Genomic DNA, 27,092 nt, shown 5'->3' on the forward strand with positions numbered 1-27,092 from the left:
CTTCCAAGTCCTGTTATATATTTCATCTTTGCTATGCCTATGAAGAATATATTCTCAGTTAGTTGTAATTTTTCACTTTCAACTAATATGAACATTCTTATTAACCTCTGCACTGACATAATCTCCTAAAAAGTCCAGGGAGAACAACTGGCTCATTTGAAAAGTTTACACAGAGTCATGTAGACCAAGACGGGTGTCTTGATTGTCCAGTTTGACTTCCTGCATAGTATACATCAGACCATTATACCCACAATTTTTGAATGAGCAACCACATATTTTTAAAGGCCACTCAGCTCTGATTTCAAGAATATAGACAACAGGAGTTTTGGACACAAGAATCCCAGGCAAAGGACACAAACTGGGCTGGCTACATGGAAAGTCTTAGTGTAAGAAAGATGGAAAAGACCTGTTCCACTTGAATTAAAAGCTGCAGTCATTCTTAAAAATAAATAAGAAAGTTTATCTTGCTCCCTTCCCAAAGCAATTTGAAAGACAAAACATCACACTTTGCATATGACTCATCAACTTTTAGCTTTAGATTTTCACATTCCACAACTTTTCAAAATGTAAACAGGTAATGACTTTTTAAAAAGAAGTGAATTATCCATGTCATGTTAGTAGTCCTATAACGTTAAAAAGACAAAAAAAAAATCCAGGTTGGTTAAAAAAAATCCTCAGGAATATAACTGAATAGACTCTTGTTCTCTGTGTTATCCCAGTGTGGGGTGGCTTGGATATTTGCAAACTGAGATAAAAATCTGTGAGCAGCAACTCGGACTTCCATGCTTTAACTTGTTCAGGAAGCAATATGCTCATTTGGAGCTTCTGATTTGACTAAATTACAGTAAATCAACACCAGAGTGGGGAAAATGAGGGAAGCACAATCAGTGAGATATTCAGAAATATTCTACCCAACATCATTAGCAAAGTTTTATTCAACATAATCTGCTTCAAGAGTCACTAGTGCAGTTGTGAATGTCTGTTGAATTTAGATGCCTTCTTCCCCAGTGCCTGGCAAAAGAAAATAAATGCTTACTACTACAGTGCTTTGAGAGCATGCAAATATTTTATTTGTGGGGTAACCATGCTTAAAAATTACCATTACTATGACTTAGGCACAGCACTTCTAGTGTTCCCTAATTCATGAGGGTGGCAAGTTGACAGTTTCAATGAGTAAGCAGAAATCAGTCACGACTGCTCTGCATAGCCAAAGGTGATGGTAATAGAGACTATTTAAGTTTTTGGTTTGTTTTTAAAAATAGTTGCAAACATAAAAATGAATGAATTACAGATGGACAGAATCTGTGAAGACACAAAGCTTTTAGGAACAGAGGTGGATACAGCTTGCTTAGGGCCTACAGTATAGAATGAACACACCCCCTCTTTATCCTCTAGTGACCGTATCCTTTACTAAAGTTCCACAATATTGAACTAATTAAAGCTCAGACCTTAATTAGGGTAAAGAAAACGTATGCCCTTTATGATTTGAAATTAATAGGACCTTAATTGCTATTATCCGCAATGCTATTTTTCAGATTGGCTTTAATGATCATTGTGTAACTGTGCATGTGCTTTTGTAATATAAATAATTCAACCGCTTAATTCAATTTTTTTTAAAATGGAATGAGGACAAGTCCACTTGATGAACTAATGACCTGCAAAATTTCAGCTATTATGAGATATAAAGAAAATGGCAGATCAATGCTAAAACTACATTTTCAAAACACGTCTGTAGTACAAGCTTTCAGTCTAGTAGAGTAACAGTTATTGTAGCAAATATCTCTCCTTAATTTGGTATGTATCCTTTATTATTTCATTCTTATTGCTATCACTAGTCTTTCTACTGTAAACAGTAGCTTCAGACTACCCAAATAACTCCAGAAAAACCCACTGAAAAGCTTTTACAGCTCTCCCTTCAAAAACCATGCAATAATCCACACCAGTATTTTGCAATATGCTCACAAGGCCAACATTTTCAAAAGAATTAATGAATAGTGAGACTTTCAATCCTGGGGTGCTAATATTTTGATCCTGTAATGAGTTTTAGGACTAAATAAGCCATTATCCAGACATGGGATGTCCACTAATGCACATCACTGACAATCTCTGGGAACAGAAATTCATCCCCTACTCTAAGGAACATGGTAATGCAACAAATACTGAAAACTGCTACGATGCTACCAACCTCTGCATCACTTTCATTGTTCATCTTTCACTCCAAGGTAAGAAGCTTTAAAAATTACTCTAACCCTATTTTAGGATCGCAGAGCACAGAGTGGGCGTTCTTTTTAACGTAGGGCTTTGTATCATCTCTCTACTCCTTTTCTTCTACCCTCCCTCCCCAGCGCTTGCCTCCTCACCCCAGCAGAAAGAAAGGAGAACAAGAGGTCTAATGGTTGAAGGCCTGAAGCAGATGAAGCTCCTACTGGAGTGTGGTCTAAGAGTTCAGTGATAAGGAAGAGCCCAAGTTCCCCCACTGAGTTGTTATTCTTCCCTTCTCCTTCTCCTGTACAGCAGCAGAGAAACAAAGCAGGAAAAACTGTTTAATTTCTGCTTCACTGTTTGCCTGAATGACTTGGAACTCTCAACATTAACACCAATGAACTGGGCCTTTCCTCAGAAGCCTGAAACTTCTACGTGGAGATGGACAGCAGTGTGAGCTGATGCTCCTGAATATGTCCATATTCAGCAAGTGCTGAGTATCTCCACACACACACTGCTGGGCATCTCCACAGCACATGCAGCAGTCAATATGGAACCATGTCTTTCTCCTCTCAGAGATTAAGTGGTGCTAGCTAGGCCATATTCACACATGTAGTAGGAGTATTTTAGAAAAAGAAACCAACCAAACAAGCCTGACAAAAACCCCAACAAAAACAAACACCTTACCAGAGTTACCCCTGACCAAACTGTATCACATGTTATGGCAATCAGGGACCACCAAGTTTAAAAACAAAACAAAATACAAAAGAATTGGTAGAAGATTTAGGCAAGTCTCCAATAATTTCTCAGGTTTTATCAAGTTATCAGGTTAAACCTGCTTCTTTCAGTGAAACAGTGTAGATAGCAAATCAAGACAGGATCTGATCTGACTGATGCAGAAAGGTTTTTTTTAAAGTAAATTCAACTAGAGCACGCTCCAAGAGTTAACAATGCAACAGAAAGGAAGGAGCTCTGAGGTTAAGGTTAAGGGCAGCATCACAGGGATAACAGACTGAAAATAGGAAAAGAAAAATGTTAAGTCTGACATTAGGAAAACACTTATTATCATAAGGATGATAAGATAATGGAATAATTTCCCAAAGGAAGTTGTTGAGTCAAACACTAGAGACATTCAAAGGAAACCTAGATAAAAACACTGGGCAATTGATCTAGAGGGCAGCCCTGCACTAATGACTCAAGAGGCTCTTTTCAACTCACTGAGGATCCTCCTCTTGAAAACAACAATTCCAAAATTTCTATAGCAGCATGTGAACAAATGTAAATGCAAAATATTGCACAAAACCAGAGAAGACATTTAACTGGAACCTTGTTTTCAGCTTACAGATTTTTTCCTCTATAGTACTAATAATCTCGGTCTATACATGCATTCACTACTTCTGAAAAATCCTACCACATATTGATCAGCACAGTAACACTGAGAAAATAAATAATGCTGTGAAGGGTATTTTCAAAGAAATGACAGGAGCTATAAAACTTGCCTTATGAAACACAATGGACATCATGAAGAAATCCAGCAAGAAATTTTCTGAAATGTCTCTATAGTCAAATCGGAAGAAGATTACAGTAAAGCTCAAAGTAACAAATTGGTTAATAGGATTACAGAATGAGGAGCGGAGGAGTTTCATCCCAGCAACTGTTATCAGGATAATATCACAGCTGTAAGAAAGGCAGAAAGAAAAACCTAATCAAGTCAAAGCCATAAAAGCATTAAATTATGAAGGTCTTAAATACAAATACCTGTACCAGATGTATTTTAGATTGCTATGTATAGCTAAATTTACACATCTTATTGATTTCTGATACTAATCCTATGTTCTTTTAATAACCACATTTATTTTACCCATGTGCAACTTCATATTTTTCCCTTATTATCATACACTTGTAATCTGTAATAAAGAATGAACTCTGTACTAAACCCAGTAACATTGACGACTAAAAACCAAGAATCTAGAAAGGATATTTTTATACAGTTCTTAAAATAAAATTTCAGTTTCGGAAATATCTTAGCACTTCCATTACTGTAATTTGAAAAAATGTTTTGAACACACTCCAAGTTTTTTATTATTAGAAATTTGACTTGATGACACAGTTCATAATTATTTTCCTAATTTCATTACACACAATGCCAAAATTCTGGCTAGAAACATCCACAGATGTGAAGTGCTTGAAATTCTTACCATTGTTCTTGATCAGAAAGTCAATATAGTAATTACTTCCATCAGTTAAAAAGAAATTGTGTGTTGCATCTATGTGTTATAAAACGCATGCAGTCTGAATTTCACTCTCCTTTATTATATTCCAGAAAGTGAACTTGAACTGAGAACTCTAAATAGCAGGTGACCACACAGAAAAATCAGGAAGGCCAATCTTTAATTTTTAAAGTACTTGCTACTATATCTCCAAAAGGATAATGCTCCTGTCTTAACTCTCCAAAAAAAATTACACGTGACCCAAAATAGGCCAGCTATTTGAAAAATGCATGGAGGGCTCTCTTCCATCCTGCTGCGAAACAGAATGACTGCTGCCCTGACTGACAATTGACAGGCCAGAAAGCTATAAGGAGATTTTCATAATTCTAGAAAGGCTCATAAATCTGTACATTTCCAGGTTGATTTTATGTGGCATTTATTCATTATTGTGTATCCTCCGTAATGCAGGTGCAACTTCACTTGAGTGTAGGTCATTCTAAAGGACCACCAGGATATCACTGTCAGTATGAAATGCCAAGCTGATCTTATTTCTCACCTTGTCAAAGCTGTTCTTTTCAGTTTGCCCCAGATTTCTGAATGGGAAACATAGCAACTAAGCTAAATCAATTCCAAAGCCACTAGAAGCCATTTCTGTGTATCCTATATGAACCCGCTGGATCTTGCATTCTTCAGAAAGAAGAAAAATTCTTGCAACATGGAGGAACTTTCACATGGAAAATTTAAGAGATCATAGAGCAAAGAAAGACTCTTTCCTCACTGGATGTGTTAACATGTAGAAAATTTCACCAAAAAATGACATTTTATAAAATAATGCTCTCAGGGGTAACAAATTAATTTGCTCATTATCCCTGTTTTCTTTAAAGATATTGCCACACAAGATGCTTTTCCTAAGGCCTTAACTGCCAGCAGAGAGAAAGAGAAGGGGTTCTTATTTCTGAAGCCTCTGTGGCAGGTAACACAGACAGGCTTTTCAGCTTGTCAGCATGGGTCCCATTAATAACCAGCACATCAGGATCTGGAAAGCTCAAGCAAACTCCTGTGAAGGAGCTGTTCTGTCTCCTCAAGAAGCAAACCACTTCAGTCCTTTAAATCACAAAGCAAGATGAAGCTTCTTAAAAAAAACAAAACAAAACAAAAAAACAACATTCAGATTGAGAAAAACTCCAAAATAAATCATGCAAAACATACCACCTCAGACACTTTCAGACACAGAGTGGGGAGAGTGCCACCTTCCCTTCTCGAAGCTATGATGCGGTCTGATCTTTGGGTGGTAAATAACCAAGGAATGTTCCAACAACAGACAACAGGTATTTATGTATTAAAGCAGAGAAAGTACAACTCTCAGTAACGCTGAATATGGAAGGAGTAAGGAGAATCCAGGATCCTTCACAGGCTTACAGAGTTGAAGAGAAAGAGGTAGGATCCGAGGATGAATGCTTGGTGTGTGGCATTTACATGACAGCTGCAGGGGAAGCATATTAAAGAGGAGTGCCTGAGAAGAAGGGATACTGGGAGTGTTGTGGATAGACCTCAGTTACATGAAAAAAAGAGAAAACACAGGTTTTAAACATCCAAGGTGATCACACAGACCCAAGGGGGATGGTGAAGGAAAGGATTGTCATAGTATTCCCCTACAGGCCAAACAATCAGAGGCAGACAAATGTAATTACTTTCTTTAATCTCAAGATTTCTGGGGGACTGACTCACTACTTCTGAACACTTGAGGGAGGTGATACTTCAAAGTGCAATCTAGCTTGGAGGAATGACTATGTAAAAATAGCACCTTCCTAACCCTACATATTTACTCCGTGCATGTATTCAGTCACGTCTGCTAACTAATGAGAAATGACATTATGATTACTTCCAACCTTACAGAACCAAATAGAGGGATGAGTGTGAACTCAGTTTCACCCTGGACAATACACCTAAACTCCTGAAGCACCTTGGCTTTAGCATCTCCCAAGTGCCTGGGGGGAAGAAGGTCAATGGAGAACTACACAGGCTAGCTCTGAGTGACTGGTGAGAGTCACTCTGGAAAAACAGTTGTCTGGGAGGAATATGCAGAAAATTTGACTAATGCCCTCATCCTAGTTTCAGCCCCTAAAAGCAGGGTCCACCTTTTTCTTACACTTATGTATTCCCTAAAGCTTTGTGGCCCTTCAAAAGCAACATGCATTTTTTACAAAGTTCTTTAATATTTAAAGTTAAGAATCTAAATTATTATTAATACTGAGGAATTCCCCCTCCTCCAGCACTTTGCCTGCTACCGGAACCTTCCTTCCTGAACACAGGCTGTTTCTTTGTTTTTATCATCTGCATCACTGTCATTCTGATAAAAAGACTGCAGAAACTCTGCTCACTGGGAATACTGCAGTCACTAAGCCTGCTGAATATCTGCAGTAGGCAAGTCACTGACCAAAATATTTACCATAAAAGGCTGTCTGCAAGGATCATACTGTTTTCATGGATCAGCATCACCAGTTCTGCTTAGTATGAGAGATATCAGACTTTGGAAAAAACTTATATCCCTACTTTTGTCAAACTACTCTTAGTGCAGGACTACTCACCATTCTACACTGCTGAATATTTTATTCAGTCTTCCCTTAAAAGACTTGTGTGGTGAAGCTTCCGATAACTCCTTTGGGAGACTATGCCGTAGTCTTAAATCCTCAGTTAGGAAATGTTTCCTGATATCCAGCCTAGATTTCTCATTTTCATCTGATTAATTCTAGTTACCCCACTGTGTTTATGCCCATCAAACACCTGCAGCCTGGTATAGTGTGTCTTCCTTTTAATTGACATTTAGACATTCCATATATATCTATATATAGCTCTTTAATATTTTAATTTCTCTCTCACTGGAGTCATGTATTAGCATGTGCTAAGGTAGTTTTTTTTTTCTTTCAGCAGAGTCAATGATTATTGTATACTGAACTAAACACATGAAAGCAAACTGTGACAAGCAGACTTAAGACACAAATTTAATTTCTCAGTCTTCAGTCTAAAACCAAATATTCTACTAATCACATGCTTTGAGTTATAATCTACTTACTGTGTACCAAGCTTCTTGTATTTACTAATTGAGAAAGCATCAATGGTGAGGGCATTCAGTATTATAGCTGGATACAAAATGTATTTCTCAAAGCACTGAAGCCACACATAGAGCCTTTCAAACCACATCAAATGAGCAGCATCTGAAACAGGAATCCAGATAACAGATCATTTCATCCAATTATCAGCATTTTTTGCACTGCAATACCATAGAAGTGAGTTAGCTCACATTAATAAGTATAATCAACCAACTAATTTATGAAACAATGGAATTCATAATTCTTTTGCAATACAGAAATCATTTTATTCTCTGAATTTAGAGAATATCTGTTTTGCTGCTTATAACTACACTCATGAGAAACAGTCAGAAATGAAAAGAGAGAGTACATGCTAAATGATAGTTTCTACACAACCCAATTACTAGTCACTACATTAAATAGCAATTTTAGTGATGTAATGACTATGGAGAGGCCCTCTCCAGCTCTGGCACTGACCTGGTGGTTCACTAGGGAACATCATTTGAACTCTGTGCCTCTCCTTCCCTACCTTATAGTGGCAAAACACTGTCCATTAGAATGCAAAGCATCACTGACCTCACTGATAAATTAAATATCCTCTGAGACCTAAAGACTGAAGAATTAACAGGAGCTAGAAACCATCATAGATGTTTCTCAAAAGGCCACTGTATAAAGTATCTGCCAGAATCATATCATTCACCAGTAAAGTAAAAACCACCTTTTTTTTTTTTTGCAGTAGACTCTTCTAGCAACATCACTTTATATGAGTATTAAAAAAGAACTGAATGCTCTGTGAAATTCAACTGCTATGAGAACTTAGGTGAACTGGGTGCAGAAACACTTGCGTATGGACAAAATGTCTTTATTCACAACTGAGCTCAGCTAGACAAGGTTATTAGAAAAACAGTGAATGCAAAAAGGCAGAACGTGGTATTGACTCAGAAATAACAATGCCAGCTACTGAATCTCCAATACTCTTTCCTGAAGAAATGAAAATAATTATATGTATACACATCCCACCCTCCCACACACACCTTTTCAATGACAGGCAAAGATGACATGTTGAACCAACAGATTTATATGTTCTACAGGCACAGCTGTATATTTTATAGGCTCAAAGAGAAAGATCTAAAAGCAACCCTTCCAAATTAGCTTTAAGTCATGCTTTGCCAGTTCTCTTAAGCTAAGGCAATGATCTTATAAAAATCTGCCTTCAAAACATACAATCAACTTCCATTTCTTGTTGTAACATAAAAATATTTCCTTCTCTTATTACCTAAAGGTCAACTCCTAGAAGTTCATACATGCAGCAAAATGTCCATTTTGGAACCTAGCTGTTGTTTTCTGTTTCTCTTTCCTCCTCCTACAAATTGCTCTCAGAGTTTCGCTCAAGAACTTCATCCAGCTGCCCAAAGTTTAGGTCTGTGTAAGAAGTCAAGCTTGAATAAAGAGATGTGCATATCAAATAGACCAAAAAGAAGGTAGCTGCAGGAGCAAAGAAATGTGTGAAGACAGTGCAGACAGAAAAAAGAGCCCACATTCAGAGAGGGCCAAGGGAAAGATGTGGATGATTTGAAAATGGCTTACATGAATCTATGAGGTATAAAGGCAGTGGTGGTGGTGGTGAAGAAGTAGTCTCTAGTGTTTCAGGGTTTCTTTTTAACTCAGTCCTGCACTACTTTCTACACCTCTGTTATACCGTAAGTTCATACATCTTGACCTCAGACTTTCTTCCTACAGTCAGGCAAAACAATGACAAATAATAAATGAGTTCTCATATGGGCATCATGAGAACTGGTCTGGTAACTGCTGTTCTGTGGAAGGCCTGAATAGCTCATTCAAAGTCTATGACACAAAGCCAAGAATAAACTTGTGGAATTGTCATTACCAGCTGCTTGTCTAATTGCAAGCAGTCATTTGTTTCCCCATAGCACTAAACTTGTCAAAAATTAGGAAGCTGAAAATGAAATTCTATGCAGTAAAAACTTCTCACTGACGTCTTGTTTTGTGTACTTGGCCCTTCATTGTCCACACCTGACAACTACAGCATATTTCTCTTTCTATACAACCAGGGAACCTTTAAGTTTGGCTCCTACTTTTTCTTACTGGGTAAAAGAAAGAAGACAGCCTGTCAGACATATCTATCAAAGGGATTACACAACCTCAGCCTGTCTCATCTCAGAACATGATAAAAAGCCTCTGCAGTAGCCTAAGGGACTGAAATATATATTTAATATTTTTACTCTTCCAACACACAATACCAGATACATTGCAATAATACTTAAGACCCAAAGTGTGGAAATGGACCACATATAAAATGAGGACTGCAAAAGAAGGAAAAGCCTGTTGCCTGCAGCAGGTAGCAGGGGAAATGCAGCTGATCTCAAAGCAAAAGGAAACCCGTCTGTGGAGATCAGTCTGGCAGATCTCCACCCTCAACCTTTTCAAAAGCTGAGTCATTGCATTTGCAAAAACAATGTTTTGTGACAAACGAAGACAGATTTAATCAGAAAAAGGAAAAAAAAATCCTACAGTAGTCCTTCACGATTAAGTGATGTAACAAACAATAAAACTTGGGTATTCATCAGAATTACTGATTATCAGGGAGAGAAAGCCCTGAACAATGTTTTCAGTTGGACACGATCCTTAATAAGATTTACATTTCTACTATACTTTCCTGGTGCATTGCAGGAAAACTTAAAAGGCAACCTTCAGTCAAGTCTCTTGGGTACTTTTTTCATCCTTTTTATACTTTTTTCATGCTTAGAAAATAATCATTTTGAAAGACATGATTTAAAAATAAAAGATTTAAATCCTTAGTGCATGATTTTGCAGAGAGTGATCTCAACTCTTTTGTTGTCTAGTTGAAGAACAGACTAAAGTCTCTCAGCAGACTGTGTTCTGACAATGCTGTCTTCAAACACTTCAGGTACATATATTAAGAACGATTAAGGTAAAGGATCCATCAAGAAATGACAAGCACACTTCTGGCTGGTAGCAAAGGCAAGATGAGAGCTGGGGCTGGGGAGGAGGGGAAATTGTGCTTCTCAGAGTACACTGGCTGCTTGCAGAAATAACTGTATCAGAACAGAAAATCAGAGCTTACATACTAAAACATTTACCAACACTTGCATGTATGAACACACTACCCACTGAAGCCCGCAGACATTAGCAAGAACAAATCTTCAAGAAAATGTCACAGTTCCTTTCAATATTAATGTTTCTCTATAAGTGTTATGATGGAAATTAGAACTCTTTAAGTTGCACTACCCTTGCTCTTCAAATAGATGGTCGCGCTCAGAGAGTTGTGGTCAATGGCCCTATGTCCAAGTAGAGAGCGGTGACAAGTGGCATTACTCAGTGGTTGGTATTGGGACTGGCACTGTTTAACATCTTTATTGGAGACACAGACAGTGGGATGGAGTGCACCCTCAGCAAGTTTGCCAACGACACCAAACTGTGTGGTGTGGCCGACACGCTGGAGGGAAGGGACCCATCCAGATGGACCTGGACAGGCTTGAGAGGTGGGCCTGTGCAAACCTCATGAAGTTCAACAAGGCCAAGTGCAAGGTCCTGCACATGGGTTGCGGCAATCCCAAGCACAAATACAGGCTGGGCAATGAGTGATTGAGAGCAGCCCTGAGGAGGAGGACTTGGCGGTATTAGCAGATAGAAAACTGACTATGAGCCAGCAACACTTGCAGCCCAGAAAACCAACTGTATCCTGGGCTGTATCAAGAGAAGTGTGACCAGCAGGTTGAGCAAGGTGATTCTCCCCCTCTACTCTGCTCTCATGAGACCCCACCTGCAGTACTGCGCCCAGCTCTGGGGCCCCCAATATCAGAAGGATACGGAGCTGCTTGAGTGGGTCCAGAGGTGATCATGAAGATGATCAGGGGGCTGGAGCACCTCCCTTACGAGGAAGGGCTGAGAGAGCTGGGGTTGTTCAGCCTGGAGAAGAGAAGGCTCTGGGAGACCTTATAGCAGCCTCCCAGTACCTAAAGGGGGCTACAGGAAAGGTGGGGAGGGACTCTTGATCAGGGAGTGTAGTGATAGGACAAGGGGTAATGGCTTTAAACTGAAAGAGGGTAGATTTAGATTAGATATAAGGAAGAAATTCTTTACTATGAGGGTAAAGTGAGGCACTGGAACGGGTTGCCCAGAGAAGTTGTGGCTGCCCCCTCCCTGGCAGTGTTCAGGCCAGGTTGGACAGGGCTTTAAGCAACCTGGTCCAGTGGAAGGTGTCCCTGCGCATGGCAGAGGGGTTGGAACTAGATGATCTTGAAGGTCTCTTCCAACCCAAACCATTCCATGATTCTATACATAGGTATATGTCAGAAAGTAGAAGAAATTCCACCTCAGTTTCATCAATCATTTAAGTTTTTAAATTATATAAAACACCAATGTATTAAGCATGAACTGTAACATATTAGCAACACAGCAAGAAACAGTACTGTAATGTAAAAGCAAAAGGTAGATCAGACAATGGTTCATGAAGGGTCACTTAGGGCCAGTAAGATGATTACGGGACAAGAGCATTTGACATAGGAGGAAAGGCTAAGAGAGCTGGGATTGCTTAGCCCCAATAAGAAAAGGCTCAGGGGGCATATTACTAATGCCCGATAGGGAGTATTTTGGGAGTATAAATACCTGATAGGCAGGGTAAAGTTGATGGAGCCCAGTGACTGGACAAAGGGAAATGGGGACAAATTGAAATTCCATTTCAACATAAGAGAAAAACAAACCCCACCACCAAAACAACCTTTCTTCTTTAAGGATGACTGAATGCTAGAACAGGTTGTCCAGAGAGTTTGTGGAGTCTCCATGCCTGAAGATATTCAAAACTGGATGTAGCCTTGAGCAACCTGCTCTAGCTGACCCTGCTCTGAGCAGAGGAGTTGTACTAGACAATCTCCAGAGGTGCCTACCCAGCGTCAGCCCTTCTGTGCAGCGGTCTCAGGAGACAACTTCTACAGGTTCAGAGATTTGCTGGTGATCAAGGGGAAAAAAAAAAAAAGGAAATGATGGGCTATTCATGCTGTTCAAAAGAGGGAAGTGTAAAGCATAATTTGTTCTGTCTGCTCTGTTCTTTCTCGATTATTTTTTTAAAACCAAAACAAGCTGCAAGTCATTGCACCCATTGTTTAGAAAAGATTTTATTACAAACCTCTCACTTCCCGTTGATGGTGCTCTTTGCTTTTAAGTATGGGATGGGATATCCACAGCCAGGGGTGATGCTTGCGAAGCTGAGGAAGTACGTAATGTGTTACAAATCCCACAGTCCATGCTAAAGCAAACAGGACAATGCTGAGAAATGGCTGGGCCAAAAGACAAAAAACGAAACACAGTTATAATTTGCAAACAACATTTTTGCATAAAACCTCTTTTTAAACATTTTTAAACAGTTCCTTTAAATGTATTTTTGTGCAATTAATTTTTACTCCTATGTTCAAACTCTGACTGCATAGGTGGATATGGATCTGGAAATATGAATTCTGCACACATAATTAACCACTTTTTCCTAATTGGAGGAAAAAAGGCATGTGATCAGGCTTATTCATTCTGTCCCTCAGGTTCTGTATCAAAAAAGCTGTGGATATGCAGTAGTTTAAGGAAAGAGACATCAAATATGTAACACTGAAATTAATACAAATATCCATAAATAAACTGCCTTGCACATTATAAAAAAAATGTTATCGTGACCAGTAAATACATTTTCACTAACTTCTATTCCCACAATCTCTATTCTTTCCAGTTAAAGAACCATGTGGTTTTTCATAAAAGAGATAATACTTTGGGGGGAGGGGGGGGAGGACAGATACACACCCTTAATGATAGAAACACAGTACTGGCACTGACAGCAAATGACAGAACAGCAGCCGCTGTGCAGACAATGAGATCCGATTTCAAGATTTCTTTCTGTGAAAATAATTATTTTATATAAAATTAGCAAGCCAATATTGTTTTAACGAAAGTAAACGATTCTGTTCTCAATTACTCACAGTATGCATTGTGATAGGGCTAATCAACACTCCCTGATACAAAAGTATTTTCTTCAGTCTGCTTTGGGAAATTATTTCTTCACACTCTAGCTTCGTCAAAGTAATCACATTTAAATTCATCATGCCTAATTTTAAACTGTATTTTTAAATAACGTGGTTTTAAGATTGAAGAAATGAAAGCAATACTTTTTCATACCGAGTCTTATTCTGTTTAAGAAATATAACTCTTTTACATTATGACTTTTTATTTTTGGGAAATCAAAATTCTCATTCCATTTCCTATTTTCAAGCATTAATATTTCCTCAGATTCACTTTCTCTTGCATTACTGAAATGATTCATGCTTTTCTGTAATGTCTTCAGAGACACAGAGTTAATACATTCATTATGTTCTAAAGTGACATCTCATTCTCTGATTTTCTGTATCGGAAGCCAAATTTCAGCAAGATTTCATGGGTTTCAGATAAGACCTTTTTCTAGTGTCACTGAATGATAATGAAGGGATACGTCTGCCTTTACACAGAGATCTATAACTAGGGTAGGAGTAATTTTGTTTCTAAAGATTGGAAAATATCACTGTCTTTGCAGCCCATTTTTCTTGTGATTAAAATGTCATTTCTCAGTAAACAAATAAACAAGAGAGCTTGCGATCTGTGCAATCTTCTGAATTGTACTTTGGAGGTCACCAAAATGTCTTTGTGAGTAAATGAAAATCTTGTCTTAGATTTATGAGGGGAGCATTTAAGTTTGGCACTCAATACGATTGCTAAGTTATCAAGTGAGTAACTATTTGTTGGTCTTGGTTTAGAAACTGACATGCTTTAATTCAAAGACATCTAGAAACAAAATGTGAAATGCAACACTTTTGTTAGAATTAGAAGCTCATCTGATTTCCTGGTGCTGCAATCTAGGTAGTCTTCATGTATGTCACCAGAGAAAAAAAAAAGAAGAAAATGAAAATAATGATGGGATAGCAAACCTATGAATATGGAGATAAAAAAGAAAGCAAGTAGAACAAGCGAACAGCAGAAGGGTTGCGAATTACAGGGGAAGCTGGTAGCAACCACTATATTTAGGCTGCCTATCACTCCCTGTTATGAAAGATGCTTCTTAGTAAAAGGTCACAAGCATCAGCACTTTCACTTACTGCAGCAGGTCTTTGAAATTCAGCAGGACTAAAAAGCCTTCAGGCTCAAGAAGTACTTCTGCTTTGTCCCAGGAAACTCTAATCTGGTTTAGCTGAATTCAAGCCTTCACCACTGTCCTTCCCTTTCTCAGGCTGCTCAAGAGCACATACCTCCAAAAGAACCATGCTCCCACCCCTCAGAAAGCTGTGCCCCCTCCAGAGAGCCCTGTACTCCACAAGGACTATAGGTGGGAAGGTGTCAGAACAGAGTTACGTCTTCCTAACTCTTCCCAACCATCTTTTCAAAACATAGCCCTGCTGGCCTTGCTCCTTGGACATCATATACAACAGGAGAACCACAATATGAGGGATGTCAGAGGAAAGGCTTTCTCTTCCCTGAACAAACCTTTGATCCCTGCCTGTTCCCACAGGTCTTCTACATTTGGCTCAGACCTTCTCTCATTAGCAAGTTGTGGATCCATCTCTAACTCAAGTGGTTTTAGTATGTGAAGCAGTACTGAAAAACTGTGATCAAAACCCCGATAAAGATGGAATTATTACCAATGCATGTAATGAAAATATTTTTCTTAACCTTTCCAAATTTTTTAAAGGCATTGCATACAAAATCTATGTAAAGCAGAATTCAGCACCTGAAAAAGTTAAACAATGCCAGATTTACATGGAATTATTTCAGCCCTTTTGTGAACAGGTATTATGAAAAGTCTTGATCAAGTATCATTCCCTGCACAGCTGAATCCAACTACTCAATAATCTAAACCAAGCTTATAAGAACAACAAACACACTTCAATAATATTTTCAAGTTCTTCTGTACAACCAGAAAGGATTACTGTTTAAATGACTTATTTCTCTAACAATCAGGTGATTGAAGAAGATGTCATTTTAAGAACTACATCAAATATTAAGAATTTAAATGTAAAAATCAGCAGAAGTGATAATAAAGAACATTTTTGGGGTGAGGTGGCATCCTAACTTTCCATTCTGTGCCAGATCATAGAGAAACTTTTTAAAAGATTACATTCAAAATAGAGTGCATTATTACACATATTATATTACACAGGATTGGTATTTCCCACTTTTCCCACCTTTGAGTTTGCAAGTGTTCTTTTTAGGGTGCTCTCACTGCTTTTGACACATTAATAGTCCCGTGCAGGAAAAGGCCTAAGTTTTTAAAGTTGTTATTATTATTATTATTATTATTCAGGTATTTAAACCCAAATTTGACAACTACATTCCAACTCTGGTAAGATCTAAAGTGTTTAAAGTATGATATATGCCCAGACTTGCCCTTTAGCCCTTGCACAGAACTGGTTCAAAATGTAAATGTACTGCTCAGCTCCTGACTTGCACAGCAGTTCCCACAGGAACTCCTTCTTGATGTGGCAGACACATTCAAACTTCTCACAAAATTTAGGTTTTTTTCCTTCTGAAAGAAAGCTGAGCAGTAATCACTTCTGCTTTATGTCATGGCATATAGTGGTCAGGGCCCCCCAAGAAATGGCTGACCCTGGGCAGTTATCTCCCTGGCTGAAGGCAATTCAGAGCCGTCTTCCAGGAAAGAACCTTGGACAACCACTTACAGGCTGCTGTGGGTGAATCTGCAGCTTCCACCCTTCCTGCTGAAGGTAGCTAGCTCCTGAATGTTGGATGCAACTCTATTTCCCACCCTGCATTTAAATCCAGCTGTCTGAAGCAGGATTCTTGCTTCCATTCTCAAGGCCAGGCAGTTATGAATTGAATGTTGAATAGCCCTATGGTGTGATGCTTGAGTCCTTCACTGCAATTAGTCCAACGTGGAAAAGTTAAGCTCTGATCACAATTAAAATCTCTGCAGTGAGAGATAATCACTGTTATAGTTTGGTCTGAAAGCAGGTGTTCTTTTTTCTTCATTTTACACTCAAGGCAAAAGAGAAACCCCAAACCAACATCACTACATTTGATGCCTCAGAGATTTTACAAGCAGAATATACTATAGTGGTGCATTTTTATAATTATTGTTTTCAATTATGCTTTTGGAGCTTTGTACAAATCCTTTTACTAGCTATCTAAATGTTTGTATTAAAGGCCAGGAAGGAAGCTGAGTTTGAATGTAACACATTAGCACCCTCAGACCACTGGTTAATCTAGTAATCAGCCATGTGGATGCCTATAGAAATTAATTATAATGGTAGGAAGCTCCATTCTCAAAGTTGAATGGTCAATTATCCATCACAGCTGCTTTATAATTCAGGCTTCCAAAACTGGCAATTCTTGCACAGCTATTCAAGCAAAAGGAAAATAGTAAAGGTCATGTAATTAAACATTAGAGATGCTGTATTTATTATTCCTAACATCAATGCAAAGCCACTACAGAATACAACATATTAATTTTCAATATTAACCTTGTTTGCTTTCAGCTGCTTGGAGAGGTGATTTGGTTCTGTATGCCTTAGGATTTCTGATCAAAACAGTTCTCATTTAAATGGCATGTTATGTAGTCTGTACGTCTGTATATAGACCGGGGCAAGAATGGCTGTCATGTTGCATCCTGCCATCTCTTGCCACTCACAGGAGTTAGGAATATTCTCCTATCAGAGGAGCACTCCAAGAGGAAAAAAAAAAAAAAAAAAAAAAAAAAAAAGAGAAACTACCACCATGAAATCTCCTTCAAATACTGGCATACTATTTCATCTAGTTTCTGAACTGTTTGACCATCCCCTTGCAGAAGTTCTCGAAGCTATTTAAAACTGGCTCTAAACACAACTGCTGTAGGTGAAGCAAGTCAGCAGAGACTGTGGCTTGATTGTGCTCCTCAAACTTGAGGCACACGCATTTTCTCCTGCCTCAATTCTTTCCTACTTGCTTTATTAGCACTGCACCGTGAGATAGCGGTGGGAATCTCCTGGCAAACTGGTTAGTGCTTAATTGAGACAGAGGTACCAGATACACAGGGGTTAGACAAAGAGCCTGCATTAATCAGAAATTGCCCTCTCTCCAAGACATCTCCCAGTGTGGAAGAATTAGCACCACGAATTGACATTGTAAGCAAACACATTTGCTTACAGTTTTTATACAGATTGAGGGAAGCCCGAACAGAAAAAAAAAAAAAAAAAAGGTAAAGAACTAGCAAGCTCCAGCAACATTGAAAGAAAGCAGTCTTTGTCTAAAAGCAGCTGCAGCAGCATGGAGCATCAAATGTACAGAGTAGAAAAGTGCCAATCCCCCAAACCAGGTTCATTATGGAAAGCCAAAAGTGCCAGGAAACCCACTTGATAAAATACAAAAAGACACTGGCAAAACATGACAGGAACAAAACATGGTGAAGAGAAGAACTGAAGTCCTATGTCTGGCCAGTCCCACCGCAGTCCTCCCTGCACTTATGCACCTTCTGCCCCGGTGGCTGAAGGGCCCAAGTGCAGTTGAACCACATGGTACCTGTGTTAGTCTAAGACATCAGATTCCTGTCTACATTACTGACACAAAAATAGGTCAAGAAATTGCAGCATAACTCCATTTTGAAAACACAGCCAGGATCTTAGATGAGAATTTGTTAATTCTTTTGGGTTTTGTTTTCAATATATTGAAACCTTGCTCAAGGTTTCTCTCTACACTGTGCAATTAAACCAGTAAAGTGGACAGCCGCAGTAACTGCTTCAGTCCCCTGGCAAGGCTCCATCTGCAGAACAGATGAGATCAGACTCTGTACTGCTCCAAAAAGAGCACTATCAGAAAAAGATACAAGTGGGATACAAATACAGGGGAACGAGAAACTTTCCATTACATCTGCCATACAGTGCCCATGTACAAGAATGGGCTGAGAGTGAACTGTGGCAATAAACTACAAGGGAATACCACAGAATATAGCAAAACTTTAACATAAATACTTTATTTTTAACTCTGTTACTAGCTGGATATTTATATTGCAGTGTGACACTGTTGCAAACAGTTTAGATTGAAAGAAACTGTAGCTCAATACCAGCAACCAGAAATAGACATATCAACATTTTACATGGGTCTTATTAGAGTTTAGCAGTTTAAAATAACATTATACATGGTAGAAAGTGACTATCTAAGCAGAAGATTAGCAAAGAAAAGTAGAAATCATTGGTAGTGTGGGATCAACTCATGAGCTGAATGTAGTCTGTGTAACACCTTAAAAAATGCCCAATGAATGATTCAAGATGTACAGGAGAGATGCATCCCTCTGAAGGGACATCTGGAGGCCAGGCCAGGTAGCGACCCATACCACTAGGCACACAGACTCTCAGGTCATGACTAAGGGTCAATAAAAGGCAGTTTTGTCTTCGAGACAACCTCTGAATGCTCCTTGCTTCTGCAAGCATTCAGGAGTTTAGTAATAATTGCCTAGATTGCAAATGCTCGGATGCAGGAGTTAGGGATGTAGTCAGGACAAAGGGCTGTCTGACAGCTGGGAAGCAGCATAGTTCATGACTCTAAGAAATGCCAAACACCTCTTAATACTTCTGGAAACTTGACAATCTTCCCACCTGAACTCTTTATAAGATCAACCTCCCCTGGGTAACAGTTAGTAAGCTTTTTTTATATTAAAAGACACAAAAAGGAAGATGGGTCACTTTGGATGTTGGATGTTTAAGCTGAAGTGGGAAATAAACTTAGAACTATGTGCCAGACAGTAGGAAATAAACAGCCTGCCAAGCAAAGAAGAGACGATGAGATGGCAATGCTTGGCACCAGGCATGTACCTCCCTCTCTCATACTAGTGAAGTTTCACATGCTTCTGTCTCTAGGTGCCAAGTCTGGTCTGTGCCCCACCTGGCTTGGCTGGGGTGGAGGGCATACAGTCAGGAGTACTTCCTGGCACGGAAAAAAAGCATTTCTGAAAACCAGGTCAACTCCTAGCCCTAGAAAAAGAATCAGTAAGTTCTATTTTAAACACACTATATTCTGTGGACCAAATCCTGTCCCCCTCCAATGCAGACAGGGAGTTTGACAGGACTGTTCACCTTTTTGAATACTTGTTGAACAATCCAGCCTACCTCATACACACCAGGTTGCCAGGCTGTAACCCTAAGCACAGAACCTGCATTAGCTCTCTGAGTACTAGGATGAGATGCCCAATTCCCCAAGCTCTAAGGGTGCATTCCCCATGAACTCTATTAAGGAATCAATGTTGCCAAGTCCTTCAAAGGAACCCTTCAGAAAGAAAAATTTTCAACATCCCTATTCTCCTTTCTGGCCTCACTGGAAAGAAGATCTAGAAGAACTTCTCTGAGTTTCCATATGTGAATTTAAAGGAACAGGATATAGAGCCTCCCAATTTCTGTGCTTTTATTAATTTATTTAAATTACTAAAGGAGATATTTAAAAGGCTCCTCAGTGGAGAAAATGGATAGGAGAGCTCTATGAACAGAAAGTAATGAAAGAAAAGGTCTTACCACTGACTCTCTCATCTTTTCTGGGAGCGGATCTGCTGACGAATCTTCAAGTTGTTGATGTAGACAGTGAGGGACATATTTGCATTGAATAAGGGACCTGTTAAAAAAAATCCTAGTTAGGATACTTCTGAACATGTCTAAGATAGGAATGTTCCTTGGGCGGCAGAGGAGGAAGAACAGCCTCAGAATTCCTTCCTCATGTATGCAGTAGCTACCTTATCTCTGTGGAGCTGGAGATTGACACAAACCAGCTCTACCTGAGATCAGGGAAGAACTTTCTCATAAAATGTTGAGGAGTCTCAGGAGTCCAATCAATGTGAGGAATGAGCAGAGAGGGTACTGTTGCATTCATGCCTTTTATTAATGTTTCAGCTAAACTCAATCCAATACAGGAGCTGTTTAGACCCACATTACAAAGGCCAAAGAAGTTATTCTGTATAAATTGTATATTAATCATCAGTTCAAGATTTATGTGCTATCTCCTCCCCCATCTTGAGTTTTATGCCACAGGCCATCTCTTAAATACTGTTTCAAAGCTCTTTAACTTCCTTTAATTAAAATTCAGAGCTCTTTTAAAAAAAAAAAATTAAACCTCTTTTTAAAGGATTATACATTTTTATCATGATTGCAAAATAAACATTTGATGATGTTGTATACATATTCTTAAGATATTTAACAACCATTTCAGCTGCTGAAGATTTAAGAATGCTATGAAATCAGCAACTAGATTTAAAAGTTAAAATGGATTTAAAGGTTTAAGATTACTTTCTTGAAATGAAAGTTTTAAGGAAAGACAAGTTTCTGTTTTATTAAAGAAGTTAATGAACCGGTATGTCCTTCCTGGGGAGTGGAAGAGAAGAATACATTTAAATTACTTCAAAACTGAAAGAGCTCAAACTTCCATGCTGATTTGTAATTTACCTGTGTAAGTCTTACTCCGAGGCTAAACAAATCTCCCTAATACAGCACACAGCTTCAACTTCCTTCCATACCCAAGTTCCATACTGTAACAGTTGATGAACTACAAGCCACCTATACAAAGCTTGATCCAGGTCTAATTGACATCAGTGCCAGACACAGTAGGCTTTGGATAAAGTTAATGGCAATAGATTTAAGCAGTTCTTGTTGCTTTGACACATCAGAACCTGGTAATGTATAAATACCAGATCCCCTGAACCTTCTGGATTGTAAAGAAGCAATTTCTCAACTCTTCAGCAAGATTTACTAAGATGCCTAGTTTCTACTAGTGGCCTATATCCTTTCCTTCCTCATCAGCATTCTTCTCCTTTTCCCAAGTTTCTGTCCTCAGATATAATCTTGAATGGCCTCAAAAGACTTCCACTTACTCCTTCACTCTCTTGCATTACAGAATTGTGCATCCAACTACCCTGACCTACCATATGTCTACTACAATCTCCATAAGCCAAAAAGCCTCAGCTCAACATACAACACACCTCATGAATCAAAGGAGAGAACCTATAGGTTTCCTTCCAGGTTCTCTGCACTGTTCTAGGATAAGAGCTGTTTCTGAAGCAGAATCCCAGATGGCATGGTGATACTGGTTGCACAAAACCCACAGATAAACACATAGACACCCAGCTGCTTATGGACAACCACAGCCTCCATGACAGCCCTATAGCGCAGTTCACACACAGGAAAACTCACATCTGCCACTCCAAGCTATGGATCTGTGGACCTCTCTCACATCACCTCAACGTGCAGATTGCAATGCTGAGTCTCCCAGGATCTCCCTTATTTGCAGTGTCAGCTCTTAATACACACTACATTCCTCAGCTACCTCTAGCAGACTGTGTCAGAGCAGAAAAGGAAAGAGTTAATCTCAGAGAGGCACAGCCTACTGACAGTGGCCCTCAGCAAGAGATGGAATTGAGCCACCTTCCCAGCACATCAGATGTCCTTTCTCCTTGCCACAGTGCTATTCAGTACACATTCTGCAACTCCAGTAGCCTGAGCACCCCCTCAACTAAATCATTATTCTCCAACATGGCAAGCACACATTTTCCCAGAGGGTGAAATCTGCTTCAGAGAATTTGGATAGTGCTGTTTAAAGAGCACCAGCCTTACTGACAATATAACTGCAGCACTTAATTTATTTACAGAACCAATACCAACCAGGCAGACATGTCAAGGAATTTCCACCTCACCACAGTACTTTTGAGAGACAATCCCTCTGGTTTTGAAACCCAGGCATCACACTGGTTGTATGCTGTACAGGAGGAGTCAATAAATAACATTTGCAGGCAACTTACATCAGTACAGATGGGTCACTGCTTTGTCTGCTGAGGTGATAAGAAAGTGCAACTAGCAGACCACAGAAAGCAGAGAACAGCGCTGGAATGTGTTGTGCATCCCAGGGTTCCTGAACAGAAGGACAGAAAGTAATGTAAGTTAGGAATGCAGAACTTGGGGGAAAATAAATAAATAATGTAGACTAAGCCACATATACAGTGTTAAATGCACAGAATCTAAATTTGTACACCATCTACCAAGGACTGAAAATATTTTTTCATATCAAAGCCTATTATTGTGAAAAAGACTGCGATTAGAGACATGTTTTTTGATATTATGTAATTCCTCCATAATCAGCAATTAGCTAGGAAACCACATGAAAGGCAGGTTTTCGTTCCTCTTTAATGAAACACTAAAGGCAAATTCGCATTAAAATGAGATGCGAGTGAAATGAACTGCACTGTATTTGTCTAAACTCTAAATTGATATGTAGTTATTTGACCTGTGGCCAGATTGCATGCAACAAATGCTAGTGTTACCTAAATCAGGCAAGAGGGTACAGTTCTGGCACCTCACTCCAAAATCTTTCTGCTGTTTTGTATGTTTTTGTATGTATTTGATAACAACACAGTGGAGAGGGGGAGCACTCACCACTGTACGTGACATCCCCAAGTAGGGAAAGAAAAGACAATTTACACAGTCACCTGCTCACTCTGGGCATAACGAAAATAAACTGTCTCCAGGTGACTTAAATAAATTAGCTAGAAATGATAAGAGAAGAAACATGAAGCTTAAGGAACACATATTAAGACCAGCTTCATCTATGGAGGCCTCAGATACAAATTATGGATCCTAAGACATACTTGCAAGTCCTGCCTGTAAAAGGACACAAATTTTGGCTGTGGAGGACACAAACTTGCGTGGATCAGATCCACAGCCATTTCATTTATTAGACTTGTTCAGTGCCTCCACACAACTTCTACCTGATGAACTGAATGTGAGGTCATAAGATCCTGACAATGGAGCACTTTCTGAGTAGGTTTTGAGAGACAATGCTTGTAGTATCTGTGAAACTTTACGCTAGTACAAACAGGCATCTTCTGCACTGTATCTTTTGCTTGAAAAATGTCACATTTTGTACAGGATTAATATTTTCACAGAATAAAGTAGCTTTATTAGTCCTATTTTGCCCAGTGATATGTGTGATTTCTTAGCAAAGTTGACTCACATCAAAAAACACTCCATTTCTTTCAGGTGCAATGAATACCTGAATTTTCTTTTAAGGGACAAACATCTAACCTACTGCAATATGATGTTTCTTTGGAATTGAACCCTAAAATTCTTGTTAACCTAACAGTAGCATCACAGGAGTTTTAATTCCAAGGATCACCTTCCCCTCATCATACTACTGAACATCACAAAGATAAAAAAAAGAGAAGCTGCTTCTTTCATCAAACAATCCTACTCAAACAGTCATTATAAACAAGAGAGTTACACGTTACTACTTAAAGAATCCAGCAACATTTGTTTGACAAGTTAAACTTTGCCAACCAATTCTACTCTTCATTTCATTGTTTCCAGTTTTGGGGCTACATACATTTTGGGTTAGCTTTTCTCATGCTTAGTCTCAGGTCAGAAATTCATATTCTTCAACACTGAAGAAACTAACTGAAGCCAAAATGTTCTGAAAATAACTGACTCACAGCCCATCTAAATATCCGTTGCATTTCCAGGACAATACAACTGCATACAGATCCACCCAGCAGCTTCTAGTGCATGACTGATGTTTTACCCTCAAACTTCTTTCAAAAGTACAATACTGCAAAGAGCCCAGCAATATATCTGGTTTTGAAATATATCAGTAGCCAGTTTGGGAAATCATTCCGCCTTCTTTCTATCGTAAAACCACACATGGCTAATTCCCCATATTAATGTCTCGGGAACTTTTTACTTCAGTATCTTCTGTATATTACACATAGCTTCTGTGTTTGGCTGGCCTGTGCTCCAGCTCCAAAGTGTCATTGCCCCCTCAAAGCTCACCTGTCAGGGAGCCAGGAAGGCAGGCAGGACAGGCATCAATATTTGCTATGTGCCTAGAGGGCAAGATCTTCCAGAAAAATGCTGCACAATGTTGTACAAAAGATGAGAATGAACAAAGGTGTAATTTCTCCAAAATCAGTGTGATGTACCCAGCTCCATTTTGTCATTTGCCTCCCCTGGTAGAGCTTTAAATTAAGAAGATGAAAAAACACAATATAGCTGATAATTGGGCAATGGTTCTTCTCAGTGGGAAAAAATGAATGACAGGTTTTAGTCTTGGAAGCTGGTATTATCTGTCATATTGGACAGGGAGTTTGACTTCTTACATTACCTCATTTGGTTGAAGTGACATGTAGTGCTTTCACATACAGTTTGACTTTGATGCAGACACTCATGTAGTCTATTTTTAAAACAAGTGAAATGGACTTACACGATTAAGGATGAAAGTGATAAGTTACAACAGACCCAGTGGTTGGAAGATGGTGTTCCATTCCAAGCACAGAAATACCTAATCCCAAAACAATCCACTAAAAAGGAAGATAAAGGTGTCTTTGAACTTACAAGCCTTTTACCACTGATAGAGGTGGGGAGGCAAATGTATTTTTAAAAAGTGGTGAAGGTAGTTTTCTGTCCTATATTATTTATCCTTTTTGCTTCTTTCTTTCCTTAAAAAAATGCATGTATCACACATCTTCCAAATATATGATCAAATAAATCATAAATCCTACTCCAGAGACAAAAAGTACTCTGAACAGAGAAGCATTTCCGAATCACAGAATTGTCTAGGTTGGAAAAGACCTTGAAGATCATCCAGTCCAACCATTAACCTAACACTGACAGTTCCCAACTGTACCATGTCCCTAAGCACTAAGTTGACCCTGCTCTTAAACACCTCCAGGGATGGGGACTCCACCACCTCCCTGGGCAGCCCATTCCAATGCCTAAACCTGTTCTGTGAAGAAATGCTTCCTAATATCTAGTCTAAACCTGCCCTGCGCAACTTGAGGCCATTACCTCTTGTCCTATCGCTTGTTACTTGGTTAAAGGCTTGGTGAACACCCCAGCCAGCTCCTTCAGCACCCTCGGGTGTATCCCATCCCATCCCACAGACTTGTGTGTGTCTATGTGATGCAGCAGGTCACTGATTATCTCCTCCTGTACTGCAGGGGGGGTCATTCTCCCAGTTTCTGTCTTCTGGCTGAAGAGGCTAGATTCCCTCAGTACAACTAGTCTTGTTATTATAGACAGAAGCAAAGAAGGCAGTAATCACCTCAGCCTTTTCCTCATCACTTGTTGCCATGTTTCCTTCTGCATCTAGCAGGGGATGGAGACTTTCCCTGGTCTTTCGTTTGCTGCTCACATACTTACAAAAGCATTTCTTGTTGTCCTTGATTGCTGCCCTGCATAGCCTCACAGCATCTTTGTAATCACTGTGAGTCACTAGCCCCTTCCAAAAGTTGTAAACTCTCCTTTTCTCCCTGAGTTCCAGCCAAAGCTCCCTGTTCAGCCAGGGTGGTCTTCTCTGTTGCTGGCTTCTCTTACAGCACCTGGGGACCACCTGCTCCTGAGCCATTAACACTTCCTTCTTAAAGAGTGCCCAGCCTTCCTGGACCCCTATACCCTTCAGGACCATCTCCCAAGAGATCCTGTCAAGCAGGTGCCCAAACAAGACAAAGTCACTTCTAGTAAGCAGAAATACTTGTTACTTCCACCACCATTGAAGGCATAATTTACTTTTTCTGTTATATCTGGACAAGTAGTTCTTATTATACACAGAAAACCAGTAGCATAACTATTGTCTAAAGTGTGAGCCTGACTATGGCTGAAAACATCACTCACCGAAACGCATGGTATCTGACAATTCTCTTCAAAATTAACACTCCTAACAGCTCTTGCTTGAACCTCAGGGGTCTCTAAATTGGAAAGTGCATAAAATTGATGAGCCTTGTCTTCAAAATCTCCAACAGGGCTGGAAGTCTTTTATGCGTAGATACAAAGCTGTCTAACAATCCTATGCTTCTATTTTTGGTCACTTACACATCCAGGAATTCTGTCTATACACATGGGCCCATTCAGTACTGTTTAGAAATTTATTTGGGCAGTCTTAGCAGATTGAGGGAGATGTATGCTTGCAATTCTTTACCATTATAAAACCTTAAGACAAATATTTCAAAATTATTAGTACACAGATGAAGCCTGAGTCACTGAAAACAGGAATCAAGAAGCATTGTTACTCTGATTAATGAGTTTAAAACTCATTATACAACAAACCAAACTACATCAATGTGAGTTGAGAATGGTTTAAAATACACACAGGATTTTTAGTAACTACCCATTGAAGCAATAAGTTATAGAAAATACTTTCTTCAGGTATAATGTAATGAATACTATATAACTTTCATTTTAAAAAGTATGGACTTACACAGAGCTGCAGGAGGCAGCTGTGCCACATATGAACACATCCACATCAGTTTTATTTTTCTGACTCAAGTCCAAAATCTGAATTTTTCCAGCCTGATTAAGATAAACCGCAAGTTCCTTAAGCAGTTTAAAAAAAACAAAAAAACAAAAACAAAAAAAAAAACAACAAAAACCAACAGACTAACCAAGCAACCAAGCTAGATGACAAGTAATTAACTGGTTCTGGATAAGTTCCAAATCCAAATCAGCTGAGTAGAACAGGAGGCAGAAGAGGAGGACTGACTAATTCCAGAAACTTTCAGGGATGTGCTCTTCTGCCCCAAAGCAAAACACTGATG

The 27,092-nt window shown here is 39.1% G+C and overlaps 1 protein-coding gene across 2 annotated transcripts in view; it reads right to left on the reverse strand.

The window, feature by feature from the left end:
* Nucleotides 1-27,092, reverse strand: part of PCNX2 (pecanex 2) — a 156,102-nt gene that overhangs the window by 71,815 nt on the left and 57,195 nt on the right. For both annotated transcript variants that reach the window (XM_026846485.1, XM_026846486.1), the window contains exons 15-20: nucleotides 22,314-22,423; nucleotides 20,044-20,140; nucleotides 13,328-13,420; nucleotides 12,669-12,819; nucleotides 7,486-7,627; nucleotides 3,702-3,879 (exon numbers count right to left, since the gene is read on the reverse strand). In XM_026846485.1, the coding sequence (XP_026702286.1) occupies nucleotides 3,702-3,879; nucleotides 7,486-7,627; nucleotides 12,669-12,819; nucleotides 13,328-13,420; nucleotides 20,044-20,140; nucleotides 22,314-22,423 (771 nt within the window). The remainder of the gene's footprint in view (nucleotides 1-3,701; nucleotides 3,880-7,485; nucleotides 7,628-12,668; nucleotides 12,820-13,327; nucleotides 13,421-20,043; nucleotides 20,141-22,313; nucleotides 22,424-27,092) is intronic.

The sequence above is a fragment of the Athene cunicularia genome (assembly GCF_003259725.1).
Source record: "Athene cunicularia isolate RWA chromosome 3 unlocalized genomic scaffold, athCun1 chr3_part1, whole genome shotgun sequence".
Classification (NCBI taxonomy): domain Eukaryota; kingdom Metazoa; phylum Chordata; class Aves; order Strigiformes; family Strigidae; genus Athene; species Athene cunicularia.